The sequence below is a fragment of the Gouania willdenowi genome, chromosome 5, assembly GCF_900634775.1.
Source record: "Gouania willdenowi chromosome 5, fGouWil2.1, whole genome shotgun sequence".
Taxonomy (NCBI): domain Eukaryota; kingdom Metazoa; phylum Chordata; class Actinopteri; order Blenniiformes; family Gobiesocidae; genus Gouania; species Gouania willdenowi.
The window spans coordinates 1,801,667-1,820,148 of record NC_041048.1 but is presented as its reverse complement, the minus strand read 5'-3'; the positions used below and the strand labels follow the sequence as shown (position 1 = coordinate 1,820,148).

The following is an 18,482-nucleotide window of genomic DNA, read 5'->3' as shown; positions in this document are numbered from 1 at the left end:
CTAAATCACTTTATTTTCTCATTCAGTGGTTGTTATATTGGCTATTGTTTTATTTGAATTATTTTCCTGTCAACATTTACAGCAGATGATCTCTGCCTGTGTGTGTTTGCACCTGCTTGTCAGTCTTACTATTTTCCACTGCAAAAACAATCACCGCAAACAGTTCCAGATTTGATAACACACGTTTTAATACCCCTAAACATATTGTGAATCCGCCCCTCAGTGTTTGTTGAAGGTTGTAGCACAGAAATGTAACTTTTTTGTTCATTTTTGTTCAGAACTAGTGAAAAATATATGGGCCAGTGATGGAGATCCATTAAAATATATTAAATCCAATTATCCACAAGTCTCATCCTTTATCCCACTGACATTAAAAAGATTAGTGACTAATTTCCATGATAACAACAAACATTATTGGTCAAATCTTGTCATCAGTAACATTGTTCAACTTCTTAATGTTATTTATCTGATTGTAAATTCATGTCATTTTTAAACTTTTTTTTTTAGGTGGAGGCTTTGAAATAATCCCCTGTGGGTTTTCTGTCTCTTCCTTCAAATATTGAATTTGTTTTTATTTTTGTTGTTGTTCTTCCTTGATATTTATTTTTTAATTATTTAATGTTATTGTTTGTGTTTTTTTAATGATCTGCTAAATAAATAAATGAATAAAAGTGCATTAAACAGGACATGTTGGAGGACTCAGAGGACAGACTGGCTGTGGTGGGACTGGGAATGAGACGCTTACTGGGCTGATCCAGAGAATATAAAGACCTGGATAATGTAGGAGGTAAACAGATCCAGAAGAGGGCGGTAGAGCAACAATAAGGATGTAAGCAGCAGATAAACACCAAAGAAGAAGAAGAAGAAGGAGGAAAAATTAGTAGAAGAAGAACGAGGAGGAGAAGGTGAGAATCTGTTCTCCGTCTTTAAAGCTGATTATTGTCGGTCAAACCTCCTTTAGGAGAACATCTGCACCGTTTTTATCTTCCTAACACTGACCGTTCCACTCAGCCCAGCCTCAGGGTAACACGGTCACCAGTTGAACCGTAACACCAGCTCAGCACCACAGATGTCTCTGTACTTTGTAGCAGCTATAGATCTATACTACTGTTCATATAGATCTATACTAAATATGTGCTACTGTTCATATACTTAAACCCGGAAACATACAGAGACAGAGTAAATGTGTCCCCGTACTGCATCACAGGCATTGGACCGGTTGTTAGAGCTACTATCTTTACCAGGGACAACATATTTATTCCTGATTATTGTTTTATTTACCTGCGATTAGTTCCTGTTCATATAGATCTATGCTGACATGTGTACAGTGATCTTTTGATTCCATGTTGACCTTTAGTTTAAATCTTCTTCTCTGTGAATAATTGCAGTTGATAAAGGAGATCATGACTCAGCAAAACCAGGAGGCAAAGCAGACTGACAGAGAACCTGAGGAGGTAACATCACAGATCTATGACCATGTTTACTGCAGACTTCTCTAACCTACATATTTCTACAGCTGTTCACACTCATCATTAACTGATTAAATATATTTACTGTTTCCCAGAAACTGGAAATAAAAGCTTTGTTCCAGACCAAGAGGATTCCAGCCAACGTCCTGTGTGGTAATTAAGTTGACTTTTATTTTGAAATTAATCTGAATTAACTTCTAACACAACGTTGTTCAAATCTTTGCTCTTCACCTGTTCATATTATGTTGTGGGCCAACACTGCAGTGATGAACACATGAGAACTTCACTGCTTCACAACTGAATATTTACTGTAAACCAGAGGGATGTAAAGAACCCATAGCTGAGTGTGAAATTTCAACCCCGACTAGATGTAGAGAAGTTACAGATGAAGATTACTATCAGAATCATCACACCTGTACACCACCAAAGCAGTGCTGAACTTGTAGAGAACATTTTGCTGCGTAGTTTAATAATATTTTATTTGAAATACATTTTAACCACCGCCCAGTTTTTTCCCTGGAACATGCTGAGAATATTTTAGAAATAATACATGTGGTGTTTGAGGATATTGATGACTGTCCAGCTACTTTTACCCTCCAAGTGCCTCACTGCCTGATCTATAATATAATAATAATATAATATAATAAAGCCAGGAATATTCTCTCACCAGTCAGGAATCAGGAGTGTCACCACTGCAATGTTCAGAATAATAGTTTTATATATGTTTACAGTTCAATGTTTACACATTTAAGATGTCTGTGAAGTTTTACGAATAAAGTCGTTTTAATGTTTGATGTTTGCCAAATTATTTACTGGTTTTGACAAATGTTAAAAAAAAAAAAAATGTATATAATCAACAAAAGTTGAAACATCAAATTATTTATTGCAAATCCACATAAAAACTATAAAAGCAAATGGTACAATAAAAAAAAAAAAAAAAAAAATCTGAAATATGTTTTAACACTGATACTCAACAGCAAACAAACTATTTTAAAAACACTAACTAGTTACATTACTTAGTTACGGCCTCAAGAAAGTAACTAAGTTACATTACTTTTGGATTACTTTCTTGTGTCACAAAAAAATAATTTATTAAATTCATTTAAATAAAGGTCAGCTACAAAGAAGTTGTTAAAAACTGTCTCAAATGACATAATATTACCATTGGCTATGGACAGTTTGTTTTTAGCATCGGGAAGCTAACACGACAAAAGTGAAGATAACTGCACTAAGAAAAAATGTGAAGTGTGGGAACATCAAGGTAAACACGTGTTTTTTACAGAAAAATAATCCCTTACATTCCACAACAGCTACTAACACTGTCTGATCTCCACTCAAAGCAGAACCTGATTCATCAGCAATGGCCAACCCGACACAAAGCACCGTGGATTCATGATTTTAGGAGTTAATGTGGCTAACGCTGATATAGTGTTAAGCGTTAATGTATCGTTGAAAAGAGATTTAAAAAAATTGCATTTAAGTTTTTACAAAACATGATACAAAAAATATATAATCACAAAGTTTCACATTTACTCACTTCAGGTAAGATTACGAATGGCATGCCAGTCTTCAAACATGAAGACCATTCCCTCAACTCCATCTTCTTTGGTGGCACCGTTTGCAAAAGCCCACTGAAGGTTTCTGCAGACTGCTTCAGTCAATCAGTCACCTCCAATTCTGGTCCCCTCGATATATATCTTGCAATTTAACAGAGAAAGGTAATGTTAGGATATGGCTTTTTCACATCAAAATAAATATTACATATACCTACTCTTTTTGAAAAAAAATATATATATATTTTTGTTTTTGAAGTCCGGTACTGGGGGACAAACACAAAGTGTTATTTGGTCTCATCACATTTCATTTTATTTTTCTCACATTTGTTGATCTCAGCTGAATATTGATGTGGGATTAATGAACCACAAACTTGGACAAAGGCTTAAATAATCCAGATATTGTGTTAGGATTCTGGATCCCAAAACTCCAAATGTGATTTTTGGTGTCTTGATCAGGGAGCGAACGTGCCAAACCACACTCTCTTATGTTATGTTTATATATTTATGTATTAGTTTATATCTTTATCAGAGAGATTGTTGACTGGGATCCGGTCCTGGACAGCTGTGTGGTGAATCCAATGTAAGGATCTATTGGTTCACAGGGATGAGTGGTGGTGGGTCTTCATGGAAAAGTCCCAAGTTGTCAAAGATGATGGAGTAGGTGGGTGGTGGAGTTAGAGATGTGCACAAGGTGGCCATTGGAATGTTTGTGACACTTCCAGTAGGTTCATTGGTTTCCTCATTGGATAATAATGAAGGGCAAATGTCATCTGTTTGAAATACACACAGAACTAAACAAAACATAAGTCTATACGTATAAATAATTCAGAAATGTTACTTTTTTAACAAAAAAAAGGCAAGTATTACAATAAATTCTCACCTGATAATGACAGCTCCTCTATGTTCTTATGCATTGAATAAAAATAACCTGAATCTACTTCTGCTTTAGAGCCAAGGAACAGTTCATTGCTAACTTTTAATAGCTGTAGAGCTTCACCACATGTAGCTGCTTTTTCCTTTTGCTTTACAATTGCGTTTGTGTATGCTGTGATGATACCTAATGAAAGCTGCTTTCTTTGTTCCACCATGCTGAAGTGTGACTCTTAATGTAGTAAGCATAGCTCTTTTCCCCTCAATGCTATTGCTATAGCAGCACATAAAATAGAAATAGTTGTTTTGCTAATTTTGAAAATTGCTCACAAGAATGGTGAAAGGCATTCAAGGTCTACAAGTAATCATGCCATTTGGAGAACTTACTGAGATCCTAAGGAGTGGTGTTGACAGCATGCAGCCATTTTGTTGATTTATTAGCGTCTGACTTTTGTCTTGGATAATGTTGATAATTTTTGGTTTTAACTCTTCCATTAGGTCTTGGTGTTCTGAGATTAGATTTGCTGATGTTTTCCAGTGTCTGATACTTAAATGACAGATTATCCCTGTTTCAGATTGGGCTGAAACAGTAACCACACCTTTGCTGGGATATTCTGTGGACACCTGCAATAACCAAACTATAATCAGTGTCCACACACAGATGTTCAGGCTTATTGGGGGAGGGTAAAAACAGTACCGTAAATCACAATATAGGCACGTCATAGAGTTTAGGATTGAATGTCAAAAACTCACCAAAACCTTAAAGCTACATTTTCAAGGTGTCACACTCCCAATCAAAATGCATTTGTAATCAAAATACATATATATAAAAAAAAGGAAACGCATGAGCAGTAATAAAATTTGATGAACTGCAATGTCATTACTGTGAACACATTTATCGAGCTTTAGAGTCTGAAAACTGAACGATAAAAATTAACAGTAAATTACATTAGGCAAACTGAAAATCCCATGACATTCCTCAGCTCTATGAAAAACATTCTTGAAAAAGGTCTATTGTGCTTCCTTGTGATTTTTTTTCAAAGAATTTTGCCTCAAACATAATATCACGCCTTTAAATCTTAAGTTTTTCTGACACAAACGACAACAATCATTAACTGGAATCTATTTTTCCATTTTCCTCTGCAGGCTCTCCGTTTGTCACACTGTCATCACGTCCGCTCTTCGTTTGATTGGTTACTCTCCGCGTGTTTGTCCCGCCCCCCAAACTCAAACGCATTGTGTGCGTTTCCACACTAATCGCCTGTATTAAGCATTTCATAATACAAGGAGATTAGGATGGATTATATTCTAACAAAAAAAAGGAAAAACAATACAAAACTATAAAAAATAACAAAAAAGTCTCCAAAAACACACAAAATTACAAAAAATAACAAAACTGGTAGGAAAATTTACACAATGACAACAAAACCTTTTTGTTTCCTCTAAAGGAGAATCTACTGATGGTCTGAAGCTCCAGGATCATCTCCACATAAAGAAAGAACAGGAAGAACTGTGGGAAAGTCTGGAGGAAAATCAGGAGACGGATATCACGGCTGTTACTGTGAAGAGTGAAGATGAAGAGGAGGAAGCTCAGTGTTCTCTGTTACACTGGAGACAAAGTGAGGAGAACATCAAAGGAGAACCTGCAACCTACAGCTCAGCTAAACTCATGAAAGTAGAACCAAATGGAGACATCAGTGAAGGCCCAGAAGCAGCAAACACTTGTACACAACAAGACACTGATGGAGAGGAAACAGACTGCTCTGACACTGAAGACAGTGAGGATTGGAGGGAACCTTTGTCCCAGTCTGAAGCTCAGAGTGAACACATGGACATGAGCTGTGAGAACTTTCAAACATCTGAGAACAACACCAGAGGAACATCACACAACACACAGAAACACTTTGGTTGTGACCTGTGTGGAAAACAATTTACTCATAAGTCAAGTCTTTCCATGCACTCAAGAATCCACAAGGGAGAGAAACCTTTTGGCTGTGATGTTTGTAGCAAAAGGTTTCGTCGCCAGTCTGAATTGAAACAACACATCAGAGTTCACACAGGAGAGAAACCCTTTGGTTGTGACCTGTGTGGGAAACGATTTACTCATAAGAGGAGCATTTTCGCACACACAAGAATCCACACGGGACAGAAACCCTGTGTTTGTGACGTTTGTGGGAAACGATTTAGCGACATAGCACATCTGAGTAGGCACACAAGAATTCACACAGGAGAGAAACCCTTTAGTTGTGATGTTTGTAAAAAAGGATTTAATCACAAGTATAAACTGAAGATCCACATGAGAATCCACACTGGAGAGAAACCCTTTAGTTGTGAGGTTTGTGGAAAGAGGTTTCACCAAAGTGATGATCTCAAAAGTCACATTAATGTCCACACAGGAGAGAAACCATTTTGCTGTCATGTTTGTAGCCGACGTTTTAGCCAAAAGAAATGTCTGAAGGGTCACATGATGGTTCACACAGGAGAGAAACCCTTTGGGTGTGATGTGTGTGGGAAAGAATTTCGCACCACAACAAATCTGAAGGTCCACACGAGAACTCACACAAGAGAGAAACCCTATGGCTGTGACTTGTGTGGGAAAAGATTTGGTGATGGAGCAAATCTGTGGAGGCACACAAGAAAACACACAGGACAGAAACCGTTTTGCTGTGGTGTTTGTGGTCAAAAGTTTACTTGTAAGACGAGTCTTTCTGGGCACTTAGGAATTCACACAGGAGAAAAATCCCTTGGTTGTGACGTGTGTGAGTAACAATTTAGCAACAGATCTGGGAGAGACACCTTTTGGCTGTGATGTGTGTGGTAAAAGGTTTCGTCGCCAGTATGAACGGAAACAACACATCAGAATTCACACAGGAGAGAAACCCTTTAGTTGTATTGTTTGTAGAAAGATTTAGCTGCAATGCATGTTTGAAGAGCCACATGCTGGTTTACACTGGAGAGAAATAACTGGGTTGTTACGTTTGTGGTAAACAATTTGAGAGCCAAAAACACCTGAAGATTCACATGAGTTTTTTGTTTGTTTATATTGGGTTTTTTTTTCACCCTATGATCAAACTTCATTTGACTGTCAGTTTCATTTCTGTAACAAATTAATTTTGTCATGCATTGTATTTTCATGTTTAGTTTTTAATCATGTGTTCAGTTAATTAAAGTGAGATCTGCAGAAAAGTATAGTTGCACGATATCCACGGTACCCCGCGGTGCTAAGAGTGAGAAGAGGTGTTTGAATGACGCACTGCCGTCTGCCTCGTCCTATTATAGGAAGTGGGAGTGTCCCTGGCGGAAAGACACGTTTCTCCAGCCAATCAGGATTGGCAGATTAAGATAATGCGAGACATCTCACGACATATTATGAAATAGAACTGAAATCGTCCTGCTGACTAAATTTGGACTAAAACTAGTTACATTTTAGTCTAGAGACTGTGACTAAAACTAAATGAAAGAAGAGAGCCCACGGATGGAGACGTCTCTACGGAGGGCTGAAAGGAGAACGACCCTAACCCACGCAAAGAGCTTACAGGTTCTCAATCTGTGGGTCAGGACTTATTTTCAGTGCCTGTGCCCCAAATGAAGATAAACTATATTATGCTTTTATTGTGAAGGAAGTTAATGAATGCAGCAGAGTGTTGACTATCCACATTAAAACATTGGTAAGCTGCTTCATATTTTAAATGTACATGTTTGTTCATTGCATACCATTTAAAATCATAATATTAATACATTTTCTATACGTACAATTTTAAATTATGCTTCTTATTCTGATTCCTAACTTTGAATGTTTTAGGCATGGATTAAATGCAAAAGATTTTGGCTTCAACACAAACTTATTTTAGGCTTAATATTTTCATTAAGAAAAGAGCAATGTTCATTCCGTTTTAACTTATTAAATAATCTTTACTCTTGTAATATTTATTTTTTACATCAAACATTTAACTTAAATGTGAGTAAGTGTTTTTTGTGATTATGATTTTGACTTTACTTCATTTATACTCTTACAATGTTTTATTATCTAAGATATATACAAACATTATCTACATTACAAATATATATATATATATATATATATATATATATATATATTCTTAAAGGACTAAGATTAATGTCAAATTAATCAGGTCTAAACTGCCTGTCAAAATTTTCCAAACTATTGAGATTTTGTTTCCTGAATTGATTGTTTATCTTAGTTTATTTAGTTTTAGTATTTGCCGATATTATTCAAAGTATTTTAAATCAGTCTTTGTATATTTGTTGATGCTGTTGTCACATTATTTTGTGGTTGTTTTTATTATATTATTAAGAAAGTAAATGAAAAAGTTGCTCTGACGTCAGAGCTGCTGCTCGTCCGCTAAGTGGCAGTAAAGCGCGCTTTGACCACCATTAAAAACCACCGAAGAAGAAGAAATGAACGGTTCTCCGTGTGTTTGTAATGATCAGTTTAAAGAGTTCAGATAAACCGAGCACACATCTGTGCTGTACAATAGAGTGTTTAATGAACCATTCTTCATTGGAGGGAAAAGACGTAAACGAAGGTCGTTCACAAGCTAACACGGTTACCAGATTGACCGCTACACCGTCATGTCTTTAGCTTAGCTTTAGCAACATGATGACAGACTCTTCAGCTGAAGAACACTCTGCAGGTTTGGACTTTTGAACTTTTATCATCAGATAAGATCAGATAATACTCTGTTAGTCCCACAATGGGACATCTGATCGGGTGATATTAAAACCCGGAAACATACAGAGACAGAGTAAATGTGTCCCCGTACTGCATCACAGGCATTGGACCGGTTGTTAGAGCTACTATCTTTACCAGGGACAACATATTTATCCCTGATTATTGTTTTCAGGAGTTTTATTGTGTTTTATTTACTAGTGATTAGTTCATACTGCATTCCACCAGCAGCAGCACCGCTCAGAAATACTTGCTTTTATTTTTTGATAAATGCCTTAATTTCTTTTCATATTCTTTTATTATACATATATAATTGTATATTTCGTTGACCTTTATTGACTCAAATTCTTGTCGGAAAGTCCTTTGTGTTTACAGTTCTTTTATTCTTAAACTGCTTGTTAGTTACGTTGTTTCCTTTCTGAGTACATCAATCCTCAGTACTAACGCTGTAAAGCAGATGTGGGAAACTCTAGTGCTCGAGGGTCGAATCCCTGAGACTTTTAGATTTGTCCCTGAATCAAATGAATGGCTTGTTATCATGTTTCTGCAGAGGCTACAACTTTAATTTTGATTGTAGTTTTGAAGCTCGACAATAACACAGTTAGGTTAATTCAACAGCTGTTCTATCTCCAAAGTTCTGCTGCTTCGTGTGTGTGTGTGTGTGTGTGTGTGTGTGTGTGTGTGTGTGTGTGTGTGTGTGTGTGTGTGTGTGTGTGTGTGTGTGTGTGTGTGTGTGTGTGTGTGTGTGTGTGTGTCAGAAACGATAAAGTGGTATCGTGTCATCCCAAGTCACCATGTTTTATATGCTGCATACATTTGTTCATAATCAGAATAGATGCTAAAGCAGCCATGTGTTTTACTTCAACGTGCAGTTTATTGGACCGAACTAATAACAAAAGCTTGTGAATAACGTAAGAAAGTCTTTATGTTCATCAGCTGTGGATTCTCCTCCTCTGAAACACAGAAGCTGCTCAGCAAAGTTTACAGTTTTAAAACATACAATACTGTTATTTGAAGCAGTTCTTTCTTTATGACTTCAACTATCATATTTAGCACAAATGAAAATAAAAATATCACTGATTCTGTTTTTGATGGTCCTGGTTGTGTTCAGGGTTTCCTGCAGATGTTCCTGATGGTGTTTCCTGTAAAGGAGAATCCACTGATGGTCTGAAGCTCCAGGATCATCTCCACATAAAGAAGGAAGAGGAAGAACTGTGGGAAAGTCTGGAGGAAAAGCAGGAGACGGATATCACGGCTGTTACTGTGAAGAGTGAAGATGAAGAGGAGGAAGCTCAGTGTTCTCTGCTACACTGGAGACAAAGTGAGGAGAACATCAAAGGAGAACCTGCAACCTGCAGCTCAGCTAAACTCATGAAAGTAGAACCAAATGGAGACATCAGTGAAGGCCCAGAAGCAGCAAACACTTGTACACAACAAGACACTGATGGAGAGGAAACAGACTGCTCTGATACTGAAGACAGTGAGGATTGGAGGGAACCTTTGTCCCAGTCTGAAGCTCAGAGTGAACACATGGACATGAGCTGTGAGAACTTTCAAACATCTGAGAACAACACCAGAGGAACATCACACAACAGAGAGAAACGCTTTGGTTGTGACATCTGTGGGAAACAATTTAGCAGACAATCAAATCTGAACAAACACACGAGAACCCACACAGGAGAGAAACCTTTTCGTTGTGATTATTGTGAGAAACAATTTATATACAAGTGTGATCTGAAGCGTCACATGACAATCCACACAGGAGAGACACGCTTTGGCTGTGATGTGTGTGGGAAACGATTTAGCGAAAGAAGAGATCTGAAGATTCACACCAGAATTCACACGGGAGAGAAACCATTTGGTTGTGATGTGTGTGGGAAACGATTTAGCAACAGAACAAATTTTAACAACCACACAAGAATTCACACCGGAGAGAAACCCTATGGCTGTGATGTTTGTCAGAAAAGATTTATTACCAAGCGTGAAGTAATTAATCACATGAGAAGTCACACAGGGGAGAAACCATTTGGTTGCGATGTGTGTGGGAAACGATTTAGCAACAGAACAAATTTTAACAACCACACAAGAATCCACACAGGAGAGAAACCTTTTGGTTGTGATAATTGTAAGAAACGATTTCGCAAAATATCTGATCTGAAACGACACAAAGGAATTCACACAGGACAGAAACCCTGTGTTTGTGACGTGTGTGGGAAACAATTTAGTGAAATATCAAATCTAAAGAGACACACGAGAATCCACACAGGTGAAAAACCATATGAATGTGATGTTTGTCAGAAAAGATTTATTACCAAGGTTGAAGTGGTTAATCACATGAGAACTCACACGGGAAAGAAAGCCTTTGATTGTGATGTTTGTGGGAAACAATTTACTCATAAGAGGAGTATTTTTGTACACAGGAGAATCCACACAGGACAGAAACCCTGTGTTTGTGATGTTTGTGGGAAACGATTTAGCGACATATCAAATCTGAAGATCCACACGAGAACTCACACAGGAGAGAAACCCTTTAGTTGTGATGTTTGTGGTCAAACTTTTACTTATAAGGAAAGTCTTTCCAGCCACATGAGTGACCACACAGGAGAGAAAGCCTATAAATGTGATGTTTGTGAAAAAGGATTTCTTTTTAATTATAAACTGAAGCGACACATGTTAACCCACACAGGGGAGAAACCCCATGTTTGTGATGTTTGTCAGAAAAGTTTTATTCAAAAGTCTAACTTGAATCGACACATGAAAATTCACACTGGAGCTAGCTAACTTCTTACCTGGTGAAATCACCATGGTAACTGGTTATGAAGTGGATCAGAGTATTAAAGCCCCGCCTCCTGACCAATCAGTTCTTTTGTAAAAAGCTGCCCATTGTTAGAAAATCCTGGTTGGTGCAGATCTGACAGCTGAGATTAGGAAAGATAGATTATTATGGATAAATTAATAATTTTATTTAGTGATGACCTTTGATCCTTTAGGAAGGATATAAATTTACATCTGATGAACTGATCTACAGTCAGCTGTAGATGAATGAATGATCAACGACTTCCAGGCCCCACCAGCCAGCACTCTATCCGGGAATGAGCCACCCTCATCATTCATTCTTCCATTTATACATAAATATGTGCGGCTATAGTGAGGCTGACAGGATCAGCAGGAACATACTACAGTAAAACTATGTGCTCTCATCCCAGTGTGTGTGTGATAAATTGAGGTGGACTAATTGAACAGAAACGTGTGCTGTAAAAAATTGAAACTGATCAGAGTGCTGATGGTTTTTTCCACAGATACCAGTTTAGCCTCAGTGTTTGTTGAAGGTTCAGTTACATTTGGGTATTATTTTATTGTAGCATAGAAATGTAATAACGTTTTTATTAATTCTTGTTCAGAACTAGTGAAAAATATATGGGCCAATAATGGAGATCCATTAGAATATATTAAATCCAATTATCCACAGGTCTCATCCTTTTTGCCCACTAACATTAAATAAATAAATGTAATAAATGTTTAACTAATTTCTATTATAACTCATTTATTATATCATGGAATAATATGTAAAAAAAAAAAAAAAATGTCATCAGTAACATTGTTCAAGTTCTTGTTTTTTATTTGATTGTAAATTCATGTCATTTTTTAATTTTTTTTATTAGGTGGAGCCTTTAAAATAATCCCCTGTGGGATTTCTGCCTCTTCCTGCAATAATTGAATGTGTTCTATTGCTGTTGTTGTATTTTTTACTATTATTATTGTTTGTGTTTTTTAAATGATTTGCTAAATAAATAAAAGTGCATTAAACAGGACATGTTGGAGGACTCAGAGGACAGACTGGCTGTGGTGGGACTGGGAATGAGACGCTTACTGGGCTGATCCAGAGAATATAAAGACCTGGATAATGTAGGAGGTAAACAGATCCAGAAGAGGGCGGTAGAGCAACAATAAGGATGTAAGCAGCAGATAAACACCAAAGTTTCTGATCATCCCTCCGGGGCTAGGATAGATACTGTGGTAGAGATTTTGTGTTGCCTTCACCGAATAGAGTTGATGGGGTCTAGTATTGTTTTTTTCCTGGATCCCATCTCATTCAGGTATTGTGGGGAATGAAGCTGCTGATAGGCTAGCAAAGAAGGCTCTTCTCGAGACGGAAATTGAATATGTGGTCCGATTGGGGAAGGCTGAGTGTGTCAGTGTTTTCAAAGCTACTGTGTATCAGCAATGGCAAAGGGAGTGGGAGAATGAGTCTAGAGGGAGGCATTATTTTAAGGGTCAACCTTGTGTGCAGGGCACTAGACTCCTGTGGGCAACTTGCCGATCAAATCAAGTTAAGATAACCAGATTAAGACTGGGGCATTGTGGACTAGCTGCATATTTAAATCGAATAGGCAAACATCCGGATGGATTATGTCAGTGTGGTCAACTTGAGACTATTTCCCACGTTCTATTGGCCTGTGGATGTTATTCTGTTGAAAGGGGAACGTTATTTAAAGAACTTTCAACTCTTGGGCTGACAGTGTTTTCAATAAAGTCAATATTTGCATCAAGAACAGAGTCGATTTTAATAGATAAGGCAGTCGTGAGATATCTCCAATCTACCAACCTCTATTTGAGAATCTAAAATGGAGTGACTCTAAGTGAACAGAAGAGGGCAGCATTACGCTTCTTTTAGTGTACAGCCTGCCGGAAACCATTAGAAGAAGAAGAAGAAGAAGAAGAAGAACACCAAAGAAGAAGAACGAGGAGGAAAAATCAGTAGAAGAAGAACAAGGAGGAGAAGGTGAGAATCTGTTCTCCGTCTTTAAAGCTGATTATTGTCGGTCAAACCTCCTTTAGGAGAGCATCTGCACCGTTTTTATCTTCCTAACACTGACCGTTCCACTCAGTCCAGCCTCAGGGTAACACGGTCACCAGTTGAACCGTAACACCAGCTCAGCACCACAGATGTCTCTGTACTGTGTAGCAGCTATAGATCTATACTACTGTTGATATAGATCTATACTAGATATGTGCTACTGTTGATATAGATCTATACTAGATATGTGCTACTGTTCATATAGATCTATACTAGATATGTGCTACTGTTCATATAGATCTATACTAAATATGTGCTACTGTTCGTATACTTAAACCCGGAAACATACAGAGACAGAGTAAATGTGTCCCCGTACTGCATCACAGCCATTGGACCGGTTGTTAGAGCTACTATCTTTACCAGGGACAACATATTTATTCCTGATTATTGTTTTATTTACCAGCGATTAGTTCCTGTTCATATAGATCTATGCTGATCTATCCTGACATGTGTACAGTGATCTTTTGATTCCATGTTGACCCTTAGTTTAAATCTTCTTCTCTGTGAATAATTGCAGTTGATAAAGGAGATCATGACTCAGCAAAACCAGGAGGCAAAGCAGACTGACAGAGAACCTGAGGAGGTAACATCACAGATCTATGACCATGTTTACTGCAGACTTCTCTAACCTACATATTTCTACAGCTGTTCACACTCATCATTAACTGATTAAATATATTTACTGTTTCCTAGAAACTGGAAATAAAAGCTTTGTTCCAGACCAAGAGAATTCCAGCCAACGTCCTGTGTGGTAATTAAGTTGACTTTTATTTTGAAATTAATCTGAAATAACTTCTAACACAACGTTGTTCAAATCTTTGCTCTTCACCTGTTCATATTATGTTGTGGGCCAACACTGCAGTGATGAACACATGAGAACTTCCACTGCTTCACAACTGAATATTTACTGTAACTGGTTTAATAGATAATATTATATTATAATGTGTAAAATATGGTGATGGACTCGGTTCATTAGATTTAAGTCCAGCTTTGGGAGGGAAGAGGAAGTGTTTAAGGAAGTACAGACACTGGTTTGATATGCTGAAGTAAATTATATTACAAAGTGATAATTATTTACATTTTATACAGTTATAAAATCTAGTTGAAAATATCCATTAATTCCAACACGTTTAAAAACTTTACATCCAAAAACTCAGATTATTCCATTTGTCCACACTTCACACACACAAGAGGCCAGCGCTTTGTGTGTGTGTGCGTAGCCTTTTAGCTCACCATCCAAACCTGGCCTTTAGGAAACAGGACCAAGATATTAATAATATTATTTACTATACATGATTCACATCTCAGCATATCAATCCATTCATTTAGCAAGAGTACTCTCATAATTCAGTGTTGTACATCAATCAGCATTTCATCAATAAAATAGTGTTTGACTATTTAATTTAGATTAAAACTGTTTTTCAATTCATTAATATTTAGTCAAATGCAATTTATCTAAACATGTATTTAATAGAAGTGTGCTAATACATCGATTATTGGATTAATTGTGATTTGACACACGACTATTCAATAACGATTCATAAATGTTGAAAATCAATAGTTTTTCATAATAACTAAAGACAGAAACACTATCACTGTTCGCGACACAAAAGTTAAAGTTGCACATGTCGCCCGAACACCTGAAGGTATGGACCAGGTGAAGGAGGCGATGGTACTGAGCGATGCGTCCGACCGACTCCGTGGCCTGGAAGGACCAAGCGGTGAAGGTGGCACGAGGCTCTCGGGCCGTGAGCTTTACAGCTCCGCTCTGCTCCTAACTCTCCACTCTGTCCTCAGTGCACCTCGTCGCGGGGACCGACCCACGACAGTTAGATCAAGGGGTTGGTGACGATGTGGTAGGACTGGGTGATATGGACCAAAACTCATATCTCGATACAGGACATCATGTGTGAGTGAGTTCTGTAGTCAGGCTTGTTTAGGTTTAGGACGCACTCAGTAATCCATCTAAATATGTTTTTCATGCTGTTCTGAGAAGTAGCGACTCATAAAACAAGTATTGTAATACAAAGTAAGCTATTAAAATATGTATATTGATACAGACAATATTGTAATTTTATATATCGACAAAATAGAAAACTTGATATGTCTTGAATATAAATATATTGCCCAGCCCTACGTTGTCTGACACCAACTCGTCTTGAAACACAGACACACTTAATTCTGAGTATGTTGATCAGCTCCTTTTTTAACACAATAACTTTATAAATAAAGTTTAAAATCCTAAGCATGAAGACAGCATTGATGATGATTAGCTGCACATTAGCCTCTGCACTTACCTGGTATGATTTAATTATTCATTGTGTTCTTTTATCCACCTTTTATTTAAAAGCCCAAATTCCTCAATAGGAAAATTTACACAATGACAAAAAACAAACAAACCCTTTTTTGTTTCCTCTAAAGGAGAATCTACTGATGGTCTGAAGCTCCAGGATCATCTCCACATAAAGAAGGAAGAGGAAGAACTGTGGGAAAGTCTGGAGGAAAAGCAGGAGACGGATATCACGGCTGTTACTGTGAAGAGTGAAGATGAAGAGGAGGAAGCTCAGTGTTCTCTGCTACACTGGAGACAAAGTGAGGAGAACATCAAAGGAGAACCTGCAACCTGCAGCTCAGCTAAACTCATGAAAGTAGAACCAAATGGAGACATCAGTGAAGGCCCAGAAGCAGCAAACACTTGTACACAACAAGACACTGATGGAGAGGAAACAGACTGCTCTGACACTGAAGACAGTGAGGATTGGAGGGAACCTTTGTCCCAGTCTGAAGCTCAGAGTGAACACATGGACATGAGCTGTGAGAACTTTCAAACATCTGAGAACAACACCAAAGGAACATCACACAACACACAGAAACCCTATGGTTGTGATGTGTGTGGGAAACAATTTAGCAGACAATCAAATCTGAACAAACACACAAGAACCCACACAGGAGAGAAACATTTTGGTTGTGATGTTTGTGAGAAACGATTTATATACAAGTGTGATCTGAAGCGTCACATGACAATCCACACAGGAGAGACTCGTTTTGGTTGTGACGTGTGTGGGAAACGATTTAGCGACAGAACAGATCTGAAGATCCACACCAGAATTCACACGGGAGAGAAACCATTTGGTTGTGATGTGTGTGGGAAACGATTTAGCAATAGAACAAATTTTAATAACCACACAAGAATTCACACCGGAGAGAAACCCTATGGCTGTGATGTTTGTCAGAAAAGATTTATTACCAAGCGTGAAGTAATTAATCACATGAGAAGTCACACAGGGGAGAAACCATTTGGTTGTGACATTTGTGGGAAACAGTTTAGCAACAGATCTGATCTGAAGATCCACATGAGAATTCACACAGGAGAGAAACCATATGGTTGTGATGTTTGTTTTCAAACATTTACTTATAAGAAGAGTCTTTCTAAGCACACAAGAATCCACACAGGAGAGAAACCCTTTGGTTGTAATATTTGTGGTGAAGGATTTCATTGCAAGTCTAAACTGTATCGACACATGAGAATTCACACTAGTGCAGGAGTCACTGCAGACCCACGGGGGGCGCCATGTAGACCTGGACACACAGACTAAACATTAGTTATGAATGGAAACTTAATGTACACTGAACAAAAATGTAATTCATCATTGACACCATTTTTATAAATACTAATGCAATCTGAATAACTGGATAATAAATATATGTAATCTGTGCAACATAGTGATAGGGTACAGACGTGGATTAATAGAGAAAATAATTTTGGGTGAATGAAGTTGAAATTTTGAAAATAAACTCAAAATACAATATTGTGATAAAAGTCGAAGGTGTGCCAATGAAGTCAAATCTACAGAAGCTGACTCGGGCCAATTCACCATATATGACAACAGTCTCTGTCAAAACTGGCCAAGACAGTTTTTGCCAATATCTCTTCAAAGTCCTTAAAGATTGTTTATGAGCTAAAAGAGAAAGAATATATTTATTATTAAACACAACTATGTAGTATAGTTTAACTCATTCATTGATACACGGCCAAGGTCTGATGTTTGTCATATTTGATGAATTGGCCCTAGTCAGCTTCTGTAGATTTGACATCATTAGCAAACTTTTGACTTTTAACATAATATTGTATTTTGAGTCGAAATTTCAACTTTAATCACGACATATTTCAACTTTAATCTCACATATTTCAACCTTATTCTTGAAATTTCAACTTTGTTCTCTACATTTTGACTTTATTCTTGATTTGCCCAAAATTATTTTCTTTATCAAAATTGGCCCTAATCTGCTTCTGTGATAGGAAACATTAACATTTAACACAGTGGGAACAGTTATGTAGCAGCGTCTTTAAGTATCTAGTCCTGAGTAAGATTTAATAATGCAAAATAAGCAAACTGAGGTTTTTAAGTATGGTTACAATGTTGAGACGATTTTAACCATAGTTTACGTCGTTTTTTAAACAGTAAAATGTTGTCAGACCCTCTGATATCAGCAGGGAAAAACTTTTACAGGGAAAGCCGATTAACCCAAAGTTGTTTCCTTAAACTTTGGCACCCAGTCTCCCCTTGTGGATGTGTATTGTGTATATTGTTTAAAATATCAGTTAGTTTTTTGGCTTTTTTACGTCCTTTTTTATTTTTATTGAACTGGTATTAATATTTCAATGCAAATGATTTTCTCTTTTGTTGTATCTAGATTATTCCAGCATGAGTTGTTGATTTTACCACATGTATTATTTTTTTCTTTACATTTAAACTTTTTGTGGCAATTCCAATAAAATGTAATCAAAGAAAATAATTGTATGATTATTTCACAAGTAAGTGGGATATTATACCAAGGTCAATCTCTCATGAAGTTTAGATATATTTAAAGATCTTTAGATCTGGAAGAAGTCAGAAAATGAGTGTTTAAAAATGTCTTTTTAAATTTTAGAAATCAAGAACACAACTTCAAAACCCTCGAGCCACATCTTATGATAGTTTATTTTATTCTTATATTCTACTGTAAATTATTGTCTCTATTCTGGGCTGATTGTAGAT

The 18,482-nt window shown here is 37.1% G+C and overlaps 1 protein-coding gene across 1 annotated transcript; it reads left to right on the top strand.

The window, feature by feature from the left end:
- The first annotated feature begins 853 nt into the window (after nt 1-853).
- LOC114462893 (zinc finger protein 271-like) lies at nt 854-17,636 on the top strand. Its single transcript, XM_028445980.1, has 8 exons — nt 854-905; nt 1,389-1,454; nt 1,565-1,622; nt 9,736-11,357; nt 13,348-13,368; nt 13,961-14,026; nt 14,137-14,194; nt 15,865-17,636. Exons 2-8 carry the CDS (start codon nt 1,404-1,406, stop codon nt 17,037-17,039), a joined length of 3,051 nt encoding a protein of 1,016 aa, XP_028301781.1. The 5' UTR covers nt 854-905; nt 1,389-1,403; the 3' UTR covers nt 17,040-17,636.
- Nucleotides 17,637-18,482: the final 846 nt, after the last annotated feature.

Excerpts from the sequence above, each read along its gene's own strand:
- LOC114462893 (XM_028445980.1), top strand. The coding sequence starts at position 1,404 with ATGACTCAGCAAAACCAGGAGGCAAAGCAGACTGACAGAGAACCTGAG. Across the intron at positions 1,455-1,564 it reads CTGACAGAGAACCTGAGGAG|AAACTGGAAATAAAAGCTTT; the intron begins GTAACATCACAG and ends ACTGTTTCCCAG. Across the intron at positions 13,369-13,960 it reads AGAAGAACAAGGAGGAGAAG|TTGATAAAGGAGATCATGAC; the intron begins GTGAGAATCTGT and ends GAATAATTGCAG.